General features: G+C 40.7%; 2 protein-coding genes across 4 annotated transcripts; one reads left to right on the top strand and one right to left on the bottom strand.

Annotated features, from left to right (window-relative positions):
- Positions 1–1,202: 1,202 nt before the first annotated feature.
- Positions 1,203–23,077, bottom strand: Tceal7 (transcription elongation factor A like 7). Of its 2 annotated transcripts, none has more exons than XM_052736018.1 (3): positions 22,903–23,077; positions 2,325–2,368; positions 1,203–2,071 (listed from the first exon to the last, which is right to left on the bottom strand). In XM_052736018.1, exons 1-3 carry the CDS (start codon positions 22,974–22,976, stop codon positions 1,755–1,757), a joined length of 435 nt encoding a protein of 144 aa, XP_052591978.1. In that variant the 5' UTR covers positions 22,977–23,077; the 3' UTR covers positions 1,203–1,754. The 2 variants fall into 2 exon arrangements, with proteins under 2 accessions (XP_052591978.1, XP_052591982.1); XM_052736022.1 differs by having other exon boundaries at positions 1,203–2,079; positions 22,903–22,955.
- LOC128109021 (protein BEX2-like) lies at positions 22,020–23,735 on the top strand. 2 transcript variants are annotated; one of them, XM_052736032.1, is made up of 3 exons: positions 22,020–22,043; positions 22,684–22,758; positions 23,084–23,735. In XM_052736032.1, exon 3 carries the CDS (start codon positions 23,089–23,091, stop codon positions 23,482–23,484), a length of 396 nt encoding a protein of 131 aa, XP_052591992.1. In that variant the 5' UTR covers positions 22,020–22,043; positions 22,684–22,758; positions 23,084–23,088; the 3' UTR covers positions 23,485–23,735. The 2 variants fall into 2 exon arrangements, with proteins under 2 accessions (XP_052591992.1, XP_052591989.1); XM_052736029.1 differs by lacking the exon at positions 22,020–22,043 and adding an exon at positions 22,135–22,291.
- The last annotated feature ends 1,229 nt before the right edge of the window (positions 23,736–24,964 follow it).

Below are 24,964 nucleotides of genomic sequence, written 5' to 3'. Positions count from 1 at the left end.
TATTAAACATTTTTATGTTTAATAGGCAATAAAATATTCAATTGTTCTTGCATTTGGGAAAGTTAAAATGTGTCCATTATTGCCTAGAGAAAAGATTTCGTATTTTGTAGCATTTAATTTCCAGCTGCTAACTTAAAATAGTAGGCTGCTACATTCATATATTTTCATTAATCACTTTAATAAATACAATAAAAGATGGGAGTAATGAAAAAAGAGAAGCCAGGAGAAAACCACCCAGAGACACGACTTCATTTCTACTAGGGTGACTACAATAAAAAACATTTAGGCAATAAAACATGTTGTGTCTGGGGAGAAGGCTCAGTGGATAAACATGCTTGCTGTATAAGTGAGAGGATCATAGTTCAGATCCTCAGAGCCCACATAAAAGCCTGTCAGGTGTGGCAGCTGCCCATAATCCTAGTACTTAGGATTCAGACACAGGATCCCTAGGGCAGGCTATCTACATCCGGTACCTGAAATTGGTGTGTGAGGTTTACCAAGAGATCCTGCCTCAATAAATAAAATGGAAAGGAATCAAGGAAGATATCCATCAACTTCAGGTTTGCACAAGCACACACACACATATACAACCAAAAAACATTATTAATGGTATAGAGAAATAAGAACATTTATGCACTGTTAATGGCCATATTTGAAAAGCAGATTAGATATTCCTGTAACAGTTGAACAGAATTAACGTATGAACCAATGACTCTACTTCTCAATGTGTATCTAGGACAAAAATGTGTCCCAGGACAGTATGGAACTGGCAATGTTCCCTCAGTGACACCTGTTTTAAATGCTGCTACAAAGCTGAGATTTAAGACACTGGGAGATCAATTCATCGGAAATTCAGTGAAGTTTTGATAGATAAAATCAAAGTGCATCAGCATCTGTGGGGCCATCAGAGAGCAAAAGACCAAGGCAGGATGTGACGGAGACAAAGGTGGTGTTCAAAACCTGAGGGCTGTCATGGGCGGCCCCACCTCTGCCTTCTGGACTTGTTCTTGAGCATATATTGAAACATGCCGTGTCCTCTCTTAAATGGACAGCTCTATACAAGCTAAGTTTCTGTATGTACCGGTGCAAATGAGGTCTCATCAAACACAGCCCAGGGCTACTATCCCATAGCAGTTCTGTGGGACAAAAACTCCTGTGAAGCAAATACTTTCCCCATGAAATGATCAAGTCTTAAACATATGTATTTTATAATGGTAAGGTTTATTCCTCTGGCTAAGAAATCCAAAGGTAATTTGCAATTGACATGCCTTTTTTGTACTTCTGCTATTAAAAGTTTGCTGTTCCACTGCTTTCCAAAAGTGATTGATAAACCTCTTTCTTTTATGTCTAATTATTTATCATTTTGTGATACAAAATTAATACAAATACAGATACATGTATTCATTTTGTGGAAAATAAGAAGAAAGAGAACACAGATTCACCTCTTTGGCATAGAATAAGACTTCGCATGATGTCATACATAAATGGACACATACATATGCTTTGTAGCTTGCAATTTTTTTGGTTTACGATGAACTACCAGATGATTGTCCTCTTGTGTAAATGAACTAAACTTCTTATTAAATCAGTGGGGTAGAATTGAAAGGTGAGATGTGTACAACATGAGATTTATATATAACTCTAGCCAATTGTGAAGGATTGATGTGAAATGATAGCAAATATTTATAAAGAAAAATAGAAACAGAAAGCAGTGGCAGTATTAATAACAGAAACTAATTTCTGAGGCTACCGCATTAAAAAGGACGGTCTCGAGGATGGCTATGGTTAGAATGCAGAGCTCTGAATTTTTTTCTCAGACTTCTTATTTCTTCCAAACACCTTTCCATCTCGTCTTCCTCTCCTGCCATTTCTTCACCTTTAAAATGCCTATAGTCTATGTCTTCTTTAAATTCTTCAAGAGACTGCAGCAGCCGCTGTCTGAAATTCCCTTCCATTCGCTGGCCTTCGAATGCTCCACGGGGATGTTCGTCCTCCATCTTTGGCTCACTGCACTTGGGCTTTCCTTCTTTTTCGTTGCAGGACTTTTGCATGATGATGTTGTTGTTGTTTCCTACGTAACTCCAGGGAGAAAAGCAGAGACGGATTACTTTCTTACTTTTGAATCAGTTAGCTTCCTGTCCAGTCTCCTTTTCCTCTTTGCCACCCCTCAATCCTGAACCCACCCTTTTGCCAGTAGATAAACCGAGTGGCCAGGGAAGCTGAAAATTTCCCCCAGTATCATCTCTCCACAACTCCCACCCTAAGAACCCTAGTCTAAGTGACTCCCACACACTACCCTGTACAAATGCAGGATAGTTTCTCACTCGTTTTCCCGTCGGGTGATATCTGTGAACACAGATTCCTGGACCTACAAACAGAAACAAGGGATCATGGAAGAGAGAATTGAGACCAGACACATGTTATCACTACCTGGAATCTGGGACTTTCATCATTGTGGTAGTTTCAATTAATCTTCTGTCTGGTTCTTTTCTTGTCCTCCAGAATTTTTGTGCCTCTTCCCTACTCCTCACTCTCAGACTTGGTCCTTGTAAGAGTAGACATCTCCCATCTCCCATTTTGACCCCACCATTGTCCGTTAGTATTAAATGAGGTGAATTATTTTTAAATTATTTCACTGTTTATTGTCGCCATCCCACACATTCAGTCTTTCTCCATCCATTCACTCAAATTTCAGTGCTACCATGTTTTTAAATGAATTGGGGAAAGACAAAGAGGAGGGCAAAGCTTTCTGGGACAAAAGAAGCCTATTCTTTCTCAGTTATTACTAAATTGCTAGTTGTTCCTCAAGCCTTCTGCATGTTCCCTGGTTCTTTTCCAAGTACACAATTATTGGGCCAGCAAGATGGCTCAGTGGGTAAAGGCACTTGCTGCTTAGCCTGAAAACCTTAGTTCAGTCTCTGGGATCTAAGTGGTAGGAGGAGAGAACCAGCTCCTGCATATTGTCCTCTGACTTACACACATACATAGTGGAACATGCGCTCACAAACATGCATGCAAATAGATGAATTAATTAAAAATTAATACATATTCAATTAACTATCCCCCTACTAGAGATATGGGGAAACAAGTCTAGATGGATTCCGGTCTCATTCAGGCACCATCACTCCAAGGGGTCCTGGTGGTTTCTGCACACCGATCTGCTGGGATTTAAGGAATTTACCTTCTCTTCTCCTTGGCCACGAGTCTTCAGGGCAGTAAAGAGCTCGTACCCAGAGGAGAAAGAAACATGGATATATAACGACTTGGGCTCACGTCAGCTTCTAATCACGTGAGGATTATGTCATCTTCCAACTCTGGTCCCTACTTTCCCCTCCCATCAGCAGTGCTGCAAAAGTAGACCTCTCTACTAACCTCCCACCCCCACCACACCAGGCCCTGTCACTCATTTTTGCCTTTGCTAATTTCAGAGGTCAAAAGTGGCCCCTTCTCCTTATGGATGGAATGTGCCTTTCTCTGATTACCAGGGAGGGGCTGCATCTTCTCATGGTTATATTAACCATCATTCCTTTTTTAGGGATTGTGTTGAGAGAAAGGATTACTCGTCCTTGTCTTGGTTGCAAGAACAGGAAAGTCTTGCCTCTACTCACCCTTCCCTCGGACATGAATAAGTATCATTTTCCTTATAGTCTAATCTTTGAAACTAAATTGGAGTATATGAGATAAACTAGGAAAAGAGGGAAAACTGGGTTTACAAATTTTTACTTTTTTCCAAGTATTTTCTTATTTTTCAAATTTCCATAAACACAAGTCTCATAATTTGAAACATGGTAAAGATATGCATATTTGGAAAAAAGATTAAAATAGGAAGATAAGAAGACCCAAGCACCTGTTTCAGCTAATGAAGTCAGAATATAAATATAGACCTTTCAGGCAAGCACATTTTTAGAAGTTCAAAACGTACAGAGCAGTTGGAGCATGTCCTTTCACAGAGACTTTAGAGCAGGTGAAGTCCTTCTGTCACGGCCGGGCGGTGGTGGCGCACGCCTTTAATCCCAGCACTCGGGAGGCAGAGCCAGGCGGATCTCTGTGAGTTCGAGGCCAGCCTGGTCTCCAAAGCGAGTTCCAGGAAAGGCGCAAAGCTACACAGAGAAACCCTGTCTCGAAAAACCAAAAAAAAAAAAAAAAAAAAAAAAAACATGAATAACTAAGACTATAATCCCACAGCATTCTGTCCTTAGATATGCAGACCTCAAAAGTCAATCACAAATATCTACTGGTTTGATTTCACATGTTCACAGTTTATACCATGCTACATATTCTTTTATTCCCTTGAACGTTGTGCCCTGAATATCCCACTTTTTAAAATCTTTGCCTTCAGTCAGAACCTTTTTTTTTTGTTGTTGTTGTTTGCTTCTCTCAAACATTTCTGTCCTATTTATGTTTTTCTAAACTGGATTCTGCCATATCAAAGAAATAAGTTATAGAAACCACCACCATATGAAACATTTCTTGCTTTTAGTACTTATATAAATGGATTTGTTTACCTGAAAATAAGCAATGGAAAAAAACTATGCAACGTTCTCCAGTCTTGTTTATTAGGAAGCCTGTAGCTCATTGCAAATATAATCACTATTAGTAAGCTTGGTATAAATGATTACAGAAAAAAATGTTAACTGAGCAGAAGAAGAGATCTTTTAAGAAGTAGAGCTTTGTTGCACCAATTTTTAAGGAATGATTAGCTTTAATAGAGAAACCTGCTAGTGAACAATCAGAGAAGAAACAAGGCTCTTAGTCCAAAAGCTCACTAGAAACTAAATCCTACTAAGACATTTGTAATCTAAGAAGTGAATCTTCTTGTAACTGAATGTTAATATGACACCGGTGTTATCAACACCTTCATTTCAGTCTTGTAAGAGACCTTGAAGTAAAACCATCCAACCTAAACTGCCTTGTTCCTAGCTCCTTGACCCAAAAAAATTGAGATGATAAAAGTTTGTCATTTTTCATTACTAAGTATAACAGTAATTTGTAATCCAAGAATAAATAACACAGGTAACTAGGAATTAAATTTGTGTAGTCCAGATGTACTTAACAGATTGTGGTCCTTTAACCTCTCTGAGATCTGCTCCACATGACATTTAAAATGTTTAAGTTTTCTGCATTGAACCATGGCCATGCCTAACAGTTGGGTGCCATTTGTAGGTGGAGTTTTTGTCAGGACCACCTGCTCCAAAATAAATGCACAGAGACTAAATTATAAATGCTCAACCAATAGCTCAGGCTTGTTACTAGCTAACTCTTACATTTAAATTAGCCCATATTTCTTATTTAGCCTCTGCCACGTGATGGTACCTTCTCTCGACAGCATACATTCATCTTGCTTCTTTCTGTGTCTGGCTCATGACTCCCCAGACTCTACTCTTCTTCTTCCCAGCATTCTTTCTGCCCCCCAAATCCTCTCTAGCTATATACAACAAAAACAGTTATCAAATAACAATTGTAGTTACAATATTCAGTCCATTTGTATTTGGCAAATTTAGAGAAAATATTCTATTATTTATCTTATCTTTGTGAATCTAAAGTTTTATACCTAATTTACCTTTTATTATGACTAAGGGAAACTTTAAGTCTAATTATTTTGGCTTTAACTCCATCAAAGACCCAAGAAGGGTGAAATGTTACCTAATGACAGGAACATCTGGCTGCCTGGACAGTCACCCAAAGTTCTTCTGTAACACTGGGGCATCCAACTCTTTTCCCGATAGAACCCCTTAATAAATTTATATACATATATATGGGCTCTTGTTACAGCCTAGTATATCTGACAGACATTTTTGAGAAGCAGGAAATTTTGAAGGACTGTCCCGCTTTGTCTTGGCAAAGTCGCTTTTTTTGTGTACTGCTGGTCCAGTTTTAACAGTATACTGTCAGCAATTGAAGCAAGGGCAGTTTCTTGCCCAAATGGCTAGCTTTTGCCACAAAGAAAGCCAACTCCATACAGAGGTTCTTTGATGCCCATCATCTTCTCTTGAAGTAAATTGGGTGCTGTCTAGAGCAGACATGTCTCACTGTCAAGAAAAGCTTTATGTTATTAAAATATTTAAAATGCCATATTCTGTAGGTCTTTGAAGTGTTTGAAGACCATATATTTATCTAAATATATCAGTTTAACTTTGAAAACATACCTAATATGACTATAAGTTTGATTATTATAGATGACTAACTATTAACCTGTATTTCTTAATCATACATTACATTTTTAAATGAGTTACACATAGGCACAATTCCTCAAACAAAAGTAGAAACATATATACAGTATAACAAAATTAACTTTAAATTTATATCAATAAACCAAAATCCATAGCAATGTAAAATATTTTTAGATTAAAAATTGTTTTTTGGATTAAAGCAGATTCAGTAATCTACCCTTTTATCTCATCATTTCTATAATAGCCCCTTTTTTTCTTTAGAAAGAGATCTTTGAATTTAACTCTTTTGTTTAGCTTTTTTTTTTTACTATGACCAATGACAACTTGTAAAAAACCCCACTTAAATGATAAAAAAAAACAACTATAACCCATCTTTTGCAAATCTGGGTGTTGTTTTTTCTAGACTGCTTCCTGTTTTCTGCAGGAGCTGTAGTTGTCTCATTACTGTGACAAAATATAGGACAAAAGCAACTTAATGAGAAGGACTTTCTTTTTCTCTCTCTCTCTTTCTTTCTTTCTTTCTTTCTTTCTTTCTTTCTTTCTTTCTTTCTTTCTTTCTTTCTTCCTTCCTTCCTTTATTTCTTCCTTCCTTCCTTTCTTTCTTGTTTTCCTCTTCTTTTAAAGAAAGAGTCTCTCTATATAGCCCTGGCTATCCTGGAACTCACTCTGTAGACCAGGCTGGCCTTGAAATCCCACCGATCTGCCTGTCTCTGCTTCCCAAGTGCTGAGATTAAAGATTTGTGCCACCATGCCTGGCCGAGAGGAATTTCTTTTAGCTGGTCATTTGAGGGTACAGTCTGTCATGGCAGCAGAAGCTTTGGGCAGCTGGTTGCATTGCATTCACAATAAGAAGACAGAGAGACAAAGGTAGCTTTCTCCTTTATACAGTGCAGGACCCAACCCCTGGGAATTGTTCTATCCAGAGGTAAGGTGGGTCTTTCCACCTTAATTAACCTACATGGATAACCTCTCCCAGGCATGCCAGAAGCTTGTCTCCTAGGTGATTCTAGATCATGTCAAACTGACAACATTAACTATCATAGGCAACTAAACACATATAGTGAATCAATAAGCAGGTACACACTACTGATGAAGATGGTCATTAAGATGAAGCCAGAAATGAAAGAGTACATGCAATAAGATTCCACTTACACAGCATTCTTCACTTAATAACTGTCTATAATGACAAGAGTTGGAATACTGGCCCCCTGGAATGAAGGGCATTTGGAGTGCTGATTGCAAACAAGTGTGACATTCTGGGGTAATAATAATATGGAATGTAATAAATGTGGTTTCATGAGGGTATATGCTTGTTAATTGTTATTATTTATTTACTTTTAGAACTATTTACATACAAGAAATCATACACGTATGAAAAAGACATTTCAAATGAGTAATGACAAACATATACCTGCATGAAATCATACTTACTATATGAAAAATTACATTACCTAAGAAAGTCATGCTCATTTGTAGTCAATACCTGAACAACCACACAGGAGCTTTATGCCTTTGCAAAGCCATGAACTCCTTTAGACAGTGAAAGGCTAAATAGAATCATCTTGATCATCTTAGCTCTGTTTCACTTTTATCTTAGATGGGCATTATCTGTAGATGGAGGGAAAATTGGTATGGAATATTGAATGAATGTATAATACCCATGTGCCCATATTTATGTATATATTATAATTTTAATATATGCTAACAAATGCATACACAGATCCACGCACATATGTGCACACACATGTGCAAACACACTTTTGAAATAAAGACACACATAGACATTAAGCTACATGGCTTAATTAATTAATTAATTATGTTCAAGTCAGGGTTTCCTTTGCGTAACAGCTATAACTGTTCTGGAACTTGCTTTGTAGACCAGACTGACCTCAAACTCACAGAGATCCACTTGCCTCTGCCTCCCTAGCGGCTGAGATAAAAGGTATGTGCCACCATGCCCAGCTAAGCGACAGGGCTTTAAATAGTGACTATACCAAAGATTTTGCACATGTCTAGATGATGCTATTCAGTGTTTATAGGTCCACAGGGACCACATTTAACTTTTAGTTCTCTGTTAATATTGACATTCGTCTTTAAATGAGACCTTGTGCTATTAATGTTAATTAACCTATCTATCTGGTTAATTTTTGTAGTCACCCTGCTTCTGTACCTTGTTGGATTCTCATGCCTTCCATATTCAGTATGCCTTGTATTCACTTTGACAGCTTCATCTGTCACTCTCCCAGTTTATGTCCCTATCTTACATGTTAACTGTTAGGACAGATGATTCTCTAGTGTTCTTTCTTCTATTTAATCTCTTTCTTCAGAGATATCGTTGTAAGGTGTGCAAGGCCACTTATCTGGTTAATGCTATGCATAAGTCAGCTCAAGATTTAAGATGAGGTCTGTCCCAATCTGCCACTACATTCTCTTCCAGCTTCTACATACACCTGCCATCCTTTTATGCATGATAAATTAAAAGCTATTCTTTGACTTCTGATGCCCAGTACTATCTTCTTAGAGGCAACTTCTACACTGCTAAGACATATTCTCTTCGGGTAGTGGTTTAGAGAAAGGTTGAAAGGAAGAGTGGACTGTTTGGATCAGTAGGTTATAGGAGAAGGCAATGGGTAGGCTGACCCCAAATAGAAAATGCTTTAAGAAATATGTGGACCAGTATCACAAAGGGTAGCAGGATCTAAAATTAGGATGAGATGTATGGAGGAGATCTGTCAAAGGAACCTGAGCCATAAAACCTTACAATTAGTTATTTTGTAAGTAAAGGTCCCCTCACTCCATCTTTAGGGGTGTTTATTGGTATTTGTCTCAAAGTGCTTTCATGCAGAAAATCTCTGCATTCTCCTAAGGAGTTTTGATATGTTAGAGACAGGATCATACGTAGCCAGTCAAGGCTGACCTCAGACTCCCTATATAGCAGAAATTTGCCTTAAAATCCTGACTCGCCTGCCTCAATCTCACACACACTGAGATTACAGGCATATACCACCAAGCTGAACAGTCCTCTTAAGAATTCCCCCCACTTATTTCCAGGTCACAGTGTCAAAGTTCATCAACATTCCTGTATAAAAGTATTGTAAAATACTCATCCACCATTGAGTTCATACCTACATTACTAGGTATTTTTCCTAAAGAAATAATCAAAGTTATGCTGGGGGTGTAGTTCAATAAATAGAATGCTTACCTAGCAGGCACAATGGCCTGGGTTTATTCCTTAGCACTACATAAAATCTGGCATGGTGGCACATGCCTGTAATCTCAGTACTCAGGTGTTAGAGGAAGGAGGATCAGATTAGAACATGATCATTCTCAGCTACATAGAGAGATCAAGGCCAATCTGGGATACATACAAATTTGTCTCAAAAAAATCAAAGTTACATAAATTAAACTATGGCAGAATTATTCATTAAATATTGGGTGATCAGATTCTTTATCTACACTAATATTCACCTGGTCAATATTAAACACAAATGGAGAAGTATCGGGGACTATGAGGGTCCAGCCCCTTGATAGTCCCCTCCCAGGGTCCAGGAAGAATCTTCAACCAGCTGATAATTAATCTTTGAAGAAAAGAAATGAATCTGTGTACACGAAATTCCTTAGTCAATACATTTTATTATTCTGTCAGTTCTCTCCCTACAAGCTTATACTCTGCTCTCATTTTTAGCTCCTTTCTTGCCCAATTTCTCTTTACATTTATCTGCTGTCCCCTCCAGGTTCTATCTTAATTCCTTCATCTAGTTCTGCCCCTTCTAGGTTCTCATCCATCTAGTTCTTTCCCATATCAGCTCCTCTCCCATCTCCTTCTCTCTCATCTTGTTCTTCCTCATCTTGTTCTTCCCCATCTGGCTCTTCCTCATCTTCCATCTCATTCCTCTAGTACTCTCTTCTAGCCCTTCAATCTAGTTCTTCCCCATCTCAGTTTGTTCCTCTCAAGTTCTTACCCATCTAGTTCTTCCATTCTCTTTTCTCTTCTCTGTCTCCCAGTGCCCTGGGAGTCCCGGTATATATACACTTACAAGCAGTATTCCCTTAGCAGTGCAAAGCCAGGCTTCCAGGGTCAAGCGGAGGGGTGATAAGAATCACATAGAGAATCAATAACCATTAATTATCATTTGCAACCCCAAAGGGAAGTGACCAATGGGGAAATGAATTAACTAAAGGCTAAATTCGGGTAATATCTAAGAAAAGGGATCTTATGTGCTCAACTATAGTCTTAAACGTGATTGGTAGAAAATGTTAAGAATCTGTAAGTTGCTAGGTCAATGGGAGAAAATAAAACTGTCTTCTTTTTTCCTGTGGCTCCTATCTGTCCAACCTATCTGCCGTTTTTTTTCTGCAGCGTGGGGGAAAGTGTGCTCAGTCGCTAGGCAACCTGTGTACAGCTAGATGCCTCTGGTGATAGTTAAAGGGAGATCTGGAACTAGAAGTAAGCTTTGGGAAAGGAGGAAGTAAAGCTTAATTAACACACCCGCCAGGCCTTCTCAAAAAGGTAGCCTGAATGCTTAAGTCTGTTCTTAGAGAGTACAGAGGTATCTCTGATAAGGTACTTTCCTCCATCTGGGGATGGACCTGGCCAGATGCTGCCAATGATGATAATTACAGGGAGGCTTGAACTGGGGTTCTAGCTGAGCATAGCTGTCAGCACAGAAAGTTATTTAAATATTCCTAGGAGTGGTTAGATAAGGAGTTAAAGGTCTATAAAGTTAGTACGGCTGTAAGAAAGGAGGGTCCGAGTTAAATTGTGTAAAACTATTACTTAACATCCACCTGACCTAGGCGGTGTCTCCTTGTGGAATTTACCTTAAATCAGGAGACTTGCATGTGGATTGTTATTTCTGTTAGTCCTTGAAAGTGGCCAAGGGAGATATCTGATTCCAGAGAAAGCCTTTCCTGAGGATATTCTCCAAATACCTTGAATATGTATGTCCAGAGAATGATCAGTCCACACTGTTAGCCCTTCTTAGGGAAAAATCAATTGGGAAAACTATGAAGGCACACATGATTTTCATAACAGAATACAGCTGATATATAACAAGCCAAATAACACCAAAAGCTCCTTGGAATTTGGCTTCCTCTGGAGAAATTCCTTGATCCCTCCAGGTAGTGACTTTGCCATAACCAGCTGAGTTTTTATGATATATTCCTGTGGCCCACAGCAGAGAAGTCTTTGTGTCTCATATTATACTTATTTGTGTATAAATGTACATAAATATATGAATGTATTCCAGATAATCACCTTTGCCAGGGTTCAGGAATCACTCATTTTAGCCAAGACTTAATTGTCCCCAGTGATAATTTCCCCTATATTCTTTCACCTAACAGAACTTCATTAAATTCTCCTTTCCAGTATATTTTCTATTGTTTTATAGAAAAATTATATTAAAGGTAATAATTTATATAAACCAATTAATCTCTATTTGTGTATGTTCCATTGTGTTTCTCTTACTTTTGTATTGCTAAAATGTGTTTTTTTATAAGAAAGGGTCTCATGTAGCCCATGATGGCCTCAAACTCACTACGTTGCCAAAGACATCCTTGAACACTTGATCCTCCTGCTTCTATCTCTTGAGTGCTAGGGTTCTAAGTGTGTGCAACTACAATCAATTTTATATGGTAGTGGAGACTGAGCCCAGGGATTTGTGCACAGGAGGCAAGCACGCTACCAACCGAGTTGTATATTTGTATCCATAAAAATTTTCAGATATTTAGATATTTTTTAGATATTTTTCTGTATAATAGGATATAAAATGTGAATTAACTATGTCAAATACTTCAAACATTTGCAAGAATTTAGAAAATTGCTATTAAATTGCCCTGTAAAAAAATGGTATAGGCTGAAGAGATGGCTCAGTGGTTAGACTACTGGCTGCTCTTCCACAGGTCCTGAGTTCAATTCCCAGCAACCACATGGTGGCTCACAACCATCTATAATGTGATCAGATACCTTCTTCTATCATTCCAGCATACATGCAAATAGAGCACTCATATACATAAAATACATAAAACTGCTAGATCTGATAACCTGAGTTTGGATCCCTGGACCCACATGGTGAGAGGAGAGAACTGACTCAAAAAAAGTTGTTCTCTGACTTACAAACACACACACACACACACACACACACACACACACACACACACACACACACACGTAAATAACACAGAACAAAGTGCAGACTGAATATCTTGCAACAGGCTAGGCAGTAGCAAAAGTACTGCCTGCAGCCAAGAAATTTTTTTGCTTTAATAGTTTACCATGACAACATTATTAGGCAGATAAATGTACTCCAGTGGGACAGAATCATATGTTAGCTCATATAACTATCTATGGCAGAGGCCTCACTCAGGACAGGTCCTTGTGACTGTGAGACATAGGTATAACCCAGCTCAGCACAAGCCTGGAGAGCCAAGGGATTGCCTTTGTGAACACTACTCATCCTAAGGTGCTCTGGGATGTCTTTCTGTATGCTGTGAATATGTGTTGCTCTGATTGGTTGATAAATAAAGCTGCATTGGCCTATGGCAAGGCAGCTTAGAGGCAGGCAAGAAATCCAGGAGAGAGGCAGGAAGAAGAAAGGCAGAGGCAGAGGCAGACATCCCACTCTCTAGAGAGCAACATGTAATGGCACACAAGTAAAGCCACGGAACACTTGTCGACATATAGATTAATAAAAATGGGCTGAGTTTAGTTATAAGAGCTAGCTAGCAAGAAGCTTGAGCCATAGGCCATGGCCATGCAATTTGTAATTGATATAAGCCTCTATGTGTTTACTTGGGTCTGAGCAGCTGCAGGACTGGGCAGTACACAGGAAAACATCCAGCTACACTAAGGAATCATTGCAGGAAGCAGGACCACATTCTCTGGTAGTAGGACAAGATAGTAAGGATAGAATTTTGTTCTGGGAACTAGTGATGAGAACTGGGGAGAACCTAATGTCTTCCATCCTCAGCCCTACCTGCAGATAGATCCTCTGAAACAGAACCATTGCAAAGATAAGATTTCTATTTCCAGCTACAATCACATGTATCGATTGCAGCTGCATTAAGCCATACTGAGTCCACCTCAGTAATAGTGCATAGCAGCATGGGCCTTGGTCCTATCCCAGTATTATGATGGTCTTGGAAGACCATGGGCACAGGGTTTAACACAGTTTGGGGGCCTTGCTGTCCACAAGCATGACATAGGAACCTGGAGCTTGATCTGCAGAGATTATTCCCATGTGAGAATCAGTGTCTGAAACAGCCTAGAAAGTATGAATAGGGTATTTGGGTTCTACCCTGGACCCAGGAAGAAACTTGTGAACACAGGCTACTCTTTTAAGGGACCCTCTCATCTTTGCCTTCCAAGGTGGGAGTACAGGTTCACTCCCCACACCTGGCTTTTTTATATGGAGACTGGGGATCTGAACTCAAGTCTTCATGATTGTGTCTCTCAACCCTGTGAGCAATGCCAGTGTCTTCTTTTTTCTACAGTTTTGGGATAGCTATTATGGGAAACAGTTTGGAGGCTACTAAAAAACTAAAATAGTAGTGTTTTCTAATGTAACAATCTCATATATCTAAAGGAAATGAAATGAATTGGTTAGAGATGTCAGCACACACTGTTCACTGTAGCATTAACCAGAGTCAATAAATAGAACCAACCTAAGTAACAATCAACTGATGAAAGGTCTTTAAGACCAAACTAGGCCCTCTGATTGTGGTTGACAATTGTGTGGTTTGGGCAGTTTGTGAGGCCCCTGGCAGCAGGATCAGGATTTATCCCTAGTACATGAACTGGTTTTTTGGAGTCCATTCCCTATGGAGGGATACCTTGCTCAACCTTGATGCTGGGGGGAGGGGCTTGGTCCTGTCTCTACTTGATATGCTACTTTGTTGACTCCCCATGGGAGGCCTTACACTTTCTGAGGAGTGAATAGCAGGTGGGGTGGGGGCAGTTGGGGGTAGGGTGAGGAGGGGAGGGAGAGGGAAATGTGGTTGGTATGTAAAATGAAAAAAAAACTTTTAAATAAAAAAAGAGAAATATACGGGAGTGCTTACTGCAGTCTTAGCAATAACCTCTCCCTGTGTAAATGACCTCAATGTCCATTACTATAGGAGAAATAACTTGCATTAAATACTTTTTTATAATTAAAAAATCATAGTACACACATACAAGTTAATAGTATTTTGTCATGCAAAACAATGGAATATTGTCAAAGAAATTGTGTTCACATGGATGAAAATGGAGATCATCAGTTTAAGGGGGAAAACCTAGGCATAGAAAGAAGCATACTCATACTGCATGATCTCAACCAGATGCTGAAATTTTAAAAGTTGATGTTGAAGAAGTTGAGAGTAGAATGGTAGGATGGCAGAAAAATGATGAAGGTCCTGGAGGGATATGGAAGATTTGATCAATGGGTACTAATTTATAGTTAGATAGAAGCAAATAGTTCTGGTGTGTTATTCAACAGCAAGGTATCTACAGAAAACGGTGATATAATGTACATTTCCATGGGCTAGAAGAAAAGATTTTGAAACTTTTAAACACAAAGTAATGACAAATGTTTGCAAAGATAGATACGTTTAACCTGATTTAAATATTACTCTATGTATGTACTGAAATAGTACATGTTACTTCACTGATATATACACTTTTTATATTTTTATGTATTAGTAAAAAATAAATGTAGATGTGTGTTGTTGTATTTATTAAATACAAAAGCTGTTCTAGGAGATCAGTGCTCATATTTTTATTATAATATACTTAGAATAAATTTCTGGATCATAGACTATGTATGTATTTGCTTTTAATACATTCTGTCATATGGTTTGCCAAACTAGTGATGATAATTCTAGTTGTACAACATCCTTGTAAAATACTGCTTTTTGTCTTTCAGACACTCTGAGGAGTGTTTACTGCTATCATATTTTGTCTATAATTTGCATTTCTCACAAACTAATGAAATTGACTTTATTTTAACAAATTATTGGCCATTTGGATATTTTTATTCTGTGAAGTAAGTTGTTTTCTGTTTTATGACATTTGTCTACATTTTATGGGTAGAGTGGTAGATTTATTCTTTTCCTTATTAATTTGCTAAATTTCTTCCTTCCTTCCTTCCTTCCTTCCTCCCTTCCTCCCTCCCTCTCTCTCTGTCTCTTTTTCTCTTTTCTTTCTTTCTTTCTTTCTTTCTTTCTCTTTTGTTCTTTCTCCCTCTCTTTCTTTCTCTTTCTTTCTCTTTCTTTCTTTCTTTCTTTCTTTCTTTCTTTCTTTCTTTCTTTCTTTTTCTTTCTTTCTTTCTTTCTTTCTTTCTTTCTTGTTGTAGTGCTGAGGATGGAACCCAGGGTATTGTGCATGGTAGGCTATACCCTCAGCCTCTCATGTCTACAGATTCCTTATACAATGTGAACATTAGTCATTTGTCAGATATATATGCTGGAAATATATTTTTCAGTTTGTAGCTTGTTTTCTATCACTTTTAATGGAATTATTTTATGAACAGAAATATCCTAGCATTAATGAAATGTGATTGATTTATAATGATTTCCTTCCTAGTCTGTGAACCCTTTAACAAAACTAGTTACTCCAAAAATCTCAAAGGCAAACTCCATTCTAATGTGTAACATTAGAATTACAGGTCTACCTTTCCATTTTAGATTCAGAGGATTTGTTGTTGTCCTTATTAGTTTCTTCCTTTCTTTGTTTTGGTTTGAGACATGGTCTCAGGCCTCTCAGGTGGTCCGTGAATGCTATCTGTCATGGAGGATGCCTTTGAACTTGTGCTTTCTGTCCCAACCTCCTAAGTGCTAGGATCCTAAGACTCTGCCCCCTGCCTGCTTTTATGTGGTGATGGGGTTGTAATGCAGGGCGTGGTGGGTGACTCTATCACCTGAGCTACATTTCTAGACCCAGTGGTTTTGTGTGTGTTATTTAAGATGGGATCAATGTGGGTGTTTTTTCTCATAAGGACATCTAATTGGTCTAATACCTTTTAAAAAGAAACTCTTTCCTTCCCTCACAGTACATAACCTTCATTAAATATCAAGTGACTGAATATATAGGTGTGTTTTTCAGGTCTATAAAGTTTACATATACACACATTTTAATCTTTGTGACAATATATTAGGATGTCAGTATGAATATTGTAATATTATATTAGCTATGCCAAATACTGTGGTGTTATGCTATATTTTGATATCTGGTAGTAGAACTCTTGATGCTTCTTAATCTTCAAGATTGTTTTGATATTTTGCTCTCTGTTTTCATATATATGACTTGACTCTGGATATGAAGAAAAGTGCCCTCTTGAGATTTTTTTTTTTAAACTTTTTTTTTTTATTAATTTATTTTGCAATACAATTCAGTTCTACATATCAGCCACGGATTCCCTTGTTCTCCCCCTCCCGTCCCCCTCACCTTCCCCCCAACCCCCCCCCCCCATTCCCATCTCCTCCAGGGCAAAGCCTTCCCCACAGACTGAGGTCAACCTGGTAGACTCAGTCCAGGTAGGTCTAGTCCCCTCCTCCCTGGCCGAGCCAAACAATCCTGCATAGGCCCCAGGTTTCAAACAGCCAACTCATGCAATGAGCACAAGATCTGGTCCCACTGCCTGGATGCCTCCCAAACAGATCAAGCCAATCAACTGTCTCACCTATTCAGAGGGCCTGATCCAGTGGGGACCCCTCAGCCATTGGTTCATAGTTCATGTGTTTCCATTCATTTGGCTATTTGTCCCTGTGCTTTATCCAACCTTGGAGATTTTTATTTGGATTACACTGAATTAAAAAATCAATTTGGAGCCGGGCGGTGGTGGCGCACGCCTTTAATCCCAGCACTCGGGAGGCAGAGCCAGGCGGATCTCTGAGTTCGAGGCCAGCCTGGGCTACCAAGTGAGTTCCAGGAAAGGCGCAAAGCTACACAGAGAAACCCTGTCTCGAAAAACAAAAACAAAACAAACAAAAAAAAATCAATTTGGTTATAATTGAAACCTTTAAAATATTGAGTATTCCAATTAATAATCATAATAATATGTTTTAGTTTCTGTTCAATGAATATCAAAATTATTTTATAATTTTCAGACCAGAGGTATTGCATATATTCAATTAGAATTATTTTTAGCTTTTTATTTTAATGAACTTTATTGAGCTATAATTTACAAACAATAAAAAGTGCACATTTTTTGTTTCTTTTTTTGTAATATTATATTACAGGTTTCTCTGTGTAGCCTTGGCTGTTCTGGAGCTCAATCTGTAGCCCAGGCTGACCTCAGACCCACAGAGATTCATATGCCCCAGCCTCCCGAGTGCTGGGATTAAAGACATGTGCCACCACCACCTGGCTGCATTGCATTTTTATAGTGTTAGTGATGAAACCTGGGGCCTCAGGCATGATAGGCATGCTCCTTACCATTGACCTACATCTTCAACCCAAGATACTCATAGTTAAACTGTATAATTCAATATTTTAACATATTTATCAGCAGATAAATGAGTATCAAAATACAGAATATTTTCTTCTGCTGAATAAGTTATGGTGTGCACCTTTACAGTCAGAAAGACAGTAACTTTCAAGTCAGGTAAAAATGGTCCAGTTTATAATGTGTATGTTACTTTTGCTTATTCTAGAAGTCATGGAATGCAGTCATCCCAAATGTACTCCTCTGAATCTGACAGGTTTCCCTGTCAGATTTCAAATTCATCTGTCACTGCTTGTACCAATAACTTATTCTTCCCTTTGATTAGTCATGTTAAAATTCATGGATACATCAAATTTGCTTTCTTCATTCCTTTATCAATAATGATATTTTTATCCACTTTGTAACTATCATAAGTGATGTTGCTATGAACATTCCCATGCCAAAATTTGCAAGAAAGTAATTTTTGTATTTTGTTGGGAAGATTTCTAAGAGTTGACTTTCTGGGAAAATATGGTATATGTAAGTTTAACTTTTCATGAAATTGAAAAAAAAATCCTGAAAAGTGGTTTAACTTCTCACCAGCAACTAATGAGTGCTCTTTTCCTCTATCCAAGAAGAAGTAGGGACTGTTGGCTATCTTACCTTTACCATTCCAACGAGTTCATTTGGATTTGTACTTGATTTTTTTGATCATTTTGGTTTTTAGTATTGTTTTCATTGTACTATTGCCTTCTGAATTTGAGTCTCAGGAGTTCTTATATTGGCTACAAATACATGAATTGTATCTGCTTGTTTCAAACTAGGTTGCTTGTTTGTTTGTTTGACTGTTTGCTGAGCCAGGATTTTGCTGTATTTCCCAGGCTGTCCTCAAACTTAAGGGCTCAAGTGATCAGTTCCTCAAGAAGCAAGTACTACATGTGCTTACCACCACACTACCACCCTTGACACTTGACCTTTCCACTGATCCTTTTAATATTTGAATTTAAATTTGATTTTTCTCCAGGGCTGGACATTGAACAGAGGGCCTCATGTGTGCTCAATGAGTGCTAAAATGGAGCTTTATTCCTAGGCCTCCATTTCATAGCGTGTGTGTGTGTGTGTGTGTGTGTGTGTGTGTGTGTGTGTGTGTGTGTGTGTGTGTGTGTGTTATATGTAAGTGTGTACATGTGGATGGGGTGCAATATGCTCGAGTGTATGTGTGGAGGTCAGAAGTGGGTCAGGGGTCGACCTCAATCTCTCCCTCTCTCCACCTTTGTTTTTTGATATAGAATTGTATTTAATGAACCTAGAACTTGCTGATTTGGCTAGACTAGCTGGTTATCAAGAGATCCTATTGTGTCCATCTCCCCAGTGCTGGGATGACAGGCACATATTACCCAGCTGACTTTTTACATGGGTCCTAAGGATTCAAACTCAGGTTCACAAGCTTTCCCAGATGACTGATCTCCCTAACTCCTCCATTTCAATTTTTAAACTATGTTTTTAAAGGGCAATGTTTTAGCCAGACGGTGGTGGCACACACCTTTATTCCCAGCATTTCGGAGGCAGAGGCGGGTGGATCTCTGAGATAGAGGCCAACCTGGTCTACCGAGTGAGTTCCGGGACAGCCAGAGCTACACAGAGAAATCTTGTCTGGAAAAACAAACAAACAAAGGCAATGTTTTAAATTTGATAGCTCCAATTACTTGTTTTTTTCTAAATTTATGAGTTGTTATTTGTGTTCCATCTAAGGAATCTTTGGTTCCTAAGATTGTAGTGCTTTTATATTTTACTTTGAAAGTTTTGTAATTTGAGTTTTTACACTGAGGCCTATGGTGTGCTTTGAACTAATTTGTGTAAGTAAAGGTAAAAGAAAAGGTCTCTTTGGGAGAGCTGTCCCTACCCCTCATTAGCTGAAGCACTCGGGAGAGCGGTGTCTATGCCATGCCTGGGCAACACAGTAGAGCTGACCCTTAAGGTGTCGGTGTAGGAGATCTGACCCTGAGGCGTTCCGTTGGTCATTGCTGGAAGGGGTCAACTCTCCAGGACAACACAGGAGAGCTCACCTGGGGGTGAGAACAAGGGAGAGCTGGAGGGCTGACCAACCCTGCAACTACCCAGGCCCAGAACCAGGATTATGTGTTGACCAATCCTAACATCCCCCCCATCTGTGATCTGCCAGAGCAAGTGAAGGGGCCAGTCCTGCAGATTCAAAGCAGCAGTACCTCCACAACACAGGGCAACAGCAGGATAGCCAAGAGGAGCCCCAGTGAGGGCCCAGTATCAATAGTGTAGCAGTGTAGTAGAGGCCTCTAACCAGACCAATGACTCTCTGCAATGAACACTTGCAAGTAAAGATATATGGATAGAAGGGCTTACTGTGTGACTCACTGTGTCACACTACAGCTTCCATATGAGTGATTTTTCTCCTCTTTTTTTCTTAAATTTTATTTTATTTTATTTGGGGGGAGGGGTTGAAAGGTCAGAGGGTGGATACGAAGGGATGGGGAAATGAATGGGATGGAGATGTGAAAGACACAACAAATAAATAAAAAGGAGGAAAAAAAGAAAAGGTCTCTTTTGTTCCTGGAAGAATTCCCATTTGTTTCCAGAACCATTTGTTGAAGAATATACTTTGCCCAGTGGATTATCCTGATACCTTTGTAAAGAAATGAATTGGCAGTATATGCATAAGTCTATTGCTGGACTCAATTCTATTCCAGTTATGAGTAACTGGAACACTCCTTTAGTAATAATCCAGTGCTACCACACTCCTTCACTGGGACAACCTACACCTTGAAATCATGGTTATCAATTTTCCAGATGTTTTCCCTCAAAATTAGTTTATTCTAGGTCCTTGGTTTTTCTACATAAACGTTAGGTGTAAGTTTGCAGTTTATAAAAGAACAACTGCTGGCATTGGGGGGTTGATTAAACTAAATGTGTAGATGAATTTGGAGTATTGAATTTCAGAAAAAGATTATCGTTATATACGTTTACATTTGTTTTGGTCTTTAGTCCCTTTCATCACTGTTTTCCAGTTTTAGTATACAGCTTACTTCTAAACATTTCACATTTAAAGCTCATAAAGCATACAAATGATACTTTTACATTTCAGTTTTCAATTGCTCATCACCAGCATATGAAATGCAAGTGTATTTTGTATGGTAATCATGTATCTGAAACTGTCTTACACTGAATTCCCAATTATCTAGGGGGCTTGCCTTCCCCTGTCCTCTGCTCCCAGGATGCCTCTCCTCCCTCCTGCTGCCCTCTTCAGCTCCCAAAGCTCGTCCTGAGATAGATTTACTGTATATAAGTTAAGATCATTTAAATATATGCTCATTGACTTGCAAACACATATGAACCATTGGAAGCAGAAACTCCTGAACGGGACTTGTTGGTTTCTTTCCATTCTGAATCTCTCACAAGGCTTCATAGCACACTATATTCTGGCACACCTCATGAAAATGCCTCGAGTGTCTAGGGGCCCCTCACAAGGGGAGCCATCAGCTGCCCTGTCCTTTTCCAAGGTCCAAAAACAGCAGCTGCAGCCTGTAGAGTCTATATTTATATAATGACTTAGCAGAAGAGACAGATGGTTGGGGTTTTTTCCCAAATTTAATCCTGTTTTTCAAGTAAGACTAGGATTTCTTTTTTTTTCTTTCTGAAATGAGACAGGATCTCCTCAGCCTAAACCAGTGTTAAACTAGAGATCCTCCTGCCTCAGTTCTCCCAGTGCTAGGTTTTTACAAGCAAGAGACATGTTTCCCTGCCTTTTCTTAATTTTAATTTAGATATAATTGCACCAATTTCCCTTCCCAAGTGCCTTCTCTCCAACTCCTAGCACCTCGCTCCACTCTCAAATTGATAGCCTCCTCTTCCTCATTACCATCATTACATAGAAAAGAGGAGGGAAGAGGGGGATCTGTGCTTGGTATGTAAAATGAATAAAAAAATTCTTAATAAAAAAAGATGCATGTAAAAAAAAAGATGCATGCTTTTCGTTTATCACCAAAAGAACAATGCAAAAACACATTAGGAATTTTTTAAAAGATTAGCCAGGCGGTGGCCTTTAATCCCAGCACTCCGCAGGCAGAGGCAGGTGGATTTCTGAGTTTGAGGCCAGCCTTGTCTACAGAGCGAGTTCCAGGACAGCCAGGGCTACACTAAGAAACCCTGTCTCAAAAAACCTAAAAAGAAAAGAAAAGAAAACAATCTACATAAGCTTCTTTCTTGGCTAACTTCGTCACACATTTTAGTGAAGGGAAAATGGACGACTTTGGTAGCTGAGGGGACAGCAGGAGGAAGGAGGGACAACCTTGGAGCAGAGGGAGAGGGGGAAATCAATCCCCCAGAACACTGGCAATGGCTAACAGCCCACTGAGAACACACTGCCCCTCTCCTTCAGACAAGCACATGCTCAGGGCTCAGAGTGGCAGGGCCCAGCCTGGAGATGTCACAGTGACCCCAGGTGAGGCAGGGGCCTGGACTTGCCCGGCGGGACACTCGGGGCCGGAGGAGGGGCCGGGCCGGGGGCGGGGCTCTGTCTGTGACGCAGGCTCACGTGACTAGCCCACCACGCAGGCTCACACCCCTCGGGGGGCTCCGGACCTGCCCTGGCTCACTCCCTCCGGCCCGCCATCCCCGGCCCAGGCACCTGTTCGTGGTGGCGCAGAGCGCGCGGCGGCCCGGGCAGCGCGGAGAGCAGGGGCGGAGCAGGTGAGGGGGGCGGCGGCCCGGGTCCGCGGGGCCCGTGGTCGCGGGGGGGGGGGGGGCGGCGGCCCCCGGCCCCGCGGTCGCCGCGCAGGCCGAGGCAGCAGGTGGCCGTCCCGGGGTGCGCAGCGGCGGCCGGCCGGCCGGGGGCGGGCCCAGGCGGAGACCCTCGGGGAGTGGGAGCCTGCGCCCCGCGACAGCTCCCCGCAGCCCCCAGCTCCCCTGCATCCCGGCTGCCCAGGGGTGGTCGGCGGGGCGGGGGCGGCCGTGGGGGCGGGAAGAGCCGGGCCGGGGCCGGGGGCGCCCAAGGCAGCGCCGCAGGTCCCCCCCCTCCCTCCTCCCTCCCCTCCGTCTCACTGTCCCATCCACCCACCAGCCTCCTGCCCGCTTGTTCGCAGGTCCCAGGAGTCGGGCTCCTCAGCGCACCTGGCGGTGAGCATCGCCGGAGGAGGAGAAGGCGAGGAGAGGCCCAGGTGGGTGCTGGCGCGGGGCTGGAGGCCGGACAGGGGAAAAGGGAACATGTGCAAAGCCGAGGCCGACATCCCAGGGCCCAACTTGCCCCCTTCTACGCTCTCCTTCTCTCCCATCCTGTTCTTCCATTTTAATGACGCAGATACCTTGGAGGTGGATCTGAGGAAAAACGGTGGACTTTGGGGAGAGACGGGCTGGAATTGGGCCCTCTAGAGAGCATGTGGGCCTCTTGGGTGGGAAAATGAATTTTGAAAGGTGCATAGTAGGTACTCTATCCTCGTTGCTGATTAGTCCACCAAGATATCTTTTCCTTCTCTTATTTCTTAGGAATAATGGAGTCCAAAGATCAAGGAGTAAAAAATCTCAACATGGAAAATGACCATCAGGAAAAGGAGGAAAAGGAGGAAAAGGAAGAAAAGCCACAAGATGCTAACAAAAGGGAGCCGCCTGTGGCCCTGCCTTTGGAAACAGGCGAATACAGCGTGCCTAGAGGAAGTCGCAGACGGTTCCGTGTCAGGCAGCCCATTGTGCACTATAGATGGGACCTGATGTATAGGGTTGGAGAGCCCCAGGCAAGGATGAGACAGGGGAACATGGAAAGGTTTGGGGAGGATGTGAGACAACTCATGGAGAAGTTGAGGGAAAGGCAGCTGAGCCATAGTCTGAGGGCAGTTAGCACTGACCCCCCTCACCGTGACCATCATGATGAGTTTTGCCTTATGCCCTGAATCCTAAAGTGTTCTCTGAAGATAATATGGGGACCCCTGCTTCTAAAACTTACATGTTTGTGATGCACTGTTGTAAAAACTTTGAGGTTACTTCTTTCGTGTGGATCTCTTCTTGTTGCCAGCTTCTAATTGAAACTTGTGTTTCAACTTGTTGACTCAGCTTGTAATTCTTTTGTTAGCAGAATTTATCAATTGCATGGAAAGATGCTCATTACCTATTGTGAAGCTAATAAAGCAGATTAAAAAAGGCATTCTCTGCACTTTTACTTACTTTTTTCTTTATATAAGAGTACAATTGATGAGAGAGAGGAGAGATCATCATGGGAGGACGTGCAGAGATGACCAGCCACACTAGTGGAAACCCATGAACTGTAGACTGGTGGCTGTGGAGCCCCCATGGGACTGGACTAGGCCCTCTGGACACAGAAGACAGTTGTTTGGCTCGAACTGTTTGGGGGGCACCCAGGCAGGGGGATCGGGATCTGTCCCTGGTCTATGGGCAGGCTTCTGGGAATCCGGTGCCTGTGGTGTGACACCTTGCACAGCCTTAGTGCAGTGGGAAGGGGCTTGGACCTGCCAAGGCTCAGTGAGCTGGGCTCTGCTGACTCCCCGTAGGAGACCTCATTTGGGGGATGTGGGGATGCGGGGTGGCTTGGGAAAGAGGGCTGGGGGGTGGGAGGAGGGAGGTAGGGGGGATCTGTGGATAGCATGAGGAGTAGAAAATTTCTTAATAAAGAAAAATAAAAAAGATTACAGTCACATAAATGGAGTAAGTAATGATGATCACTGGAAGAACTGAAAACAATTTTCATTATATTTCTTCATTTTTCAAAATAGAACTCATATTACTTAATGAAGAATTTGATGGCTTGAGAGATTGCTTAGCTCTTAAGAGCACTGGCTGTTCTTCCAGAGAACTCAGCTCTAATTCCCGGCACTCACAGGGTAGCTCACAACCAAATGTAACTCCAGTCCCAGGGAATCTGATGACTTCTGGGCACTAGGCACACATGTGCAGATAAAATTAAAAATAAAATTAATTGGTTTTTTAATAACCTTATAAAATGAGAATTTTTGAGACTTATGATATAATCTCAGATTTAGTTTACCATCTGGCATCTGTTACTGGGAACTATAATAAATATTTAATATCTATCCTTACGCTTATCAGCAAGGTGAAAATAATAATCACCTCAGGGCTGCTGTATGAATTAGACGAGGTAATGTTTTCGAGTTTTTTCAGAGTTTTCATTCTCTTGGCATGTGCATAACTGAACCCTGAAATGTCTTCAGTTATTAGGGGGTGTTTGTAAGACGAGGTCTCTACTCAAAGGTCCTGTGGGACAAAGGATAGGTGCATACTTCTTTACTGTGCCCTATTCTCATCCTTTCCCCTAGAGTCTATGTACTAGACTGCAGTTCTACCCCAGACCCCTACAGATAGCAAAAATCCCTGAGGTAAGAGATTCTCACTGACTTC

The sequence above is a fragment of the Peromyscus californicus genome, unplaced genomic scaffold (assembly GCF_007827085.1).
Source record: "Peromyscus californicus insignis strain IS unplaced genomic scaffold, ASM782708v3 Scaffold_10__1_contigs__length_136768540, whole genome shotgun sequence".
In the NCBI taxonomy this organism is placed as follows: domain Eukaryota; kingdom Metazoa; phylum Chordata; class Mammalia; order Rodentia; family Cricetidae; genus Peromyscus; species Peromyscus californicus.
The sequence above is the reverse complement of the archived record's forward strand: the minus strand, read 5'-3'. Positions and strand labels throughout refer to the sequence as shown.

Excerpts from the sequence above, each read along its gene's own strand:
- Tceal7 (XM_052736018.1), bottom strand. The coding sequence starts at position 22,976 with ATGCTCTCTAGAGGGCCCAATTCCAGCCCGTCTCTCCCCAAAGTCCAC. Across the intron at positions 2,369-22,902 it reads TCCTCAGATCCACCTCCAAG|GTCCAGGAATCTGTGTTCAC; the intron begins GTATCTGCGTCA and ends TTCTGTTTGTAG. Across the intron at positions 2,072-2,324 it reads ATCACCCGACGGGAAAACGA|GAAACAACAACAACATCATC; the intron begins GTGAGAAACTAT and ends GGAGTTACGTAG.
- LOC128109021 (XM_052736032.1), top strand. The coding sequence starts at position 23,089 with ATGGAGTCCAAAGATCAAGGAGTAAAAAATCTCAACATGGAAAATGAC.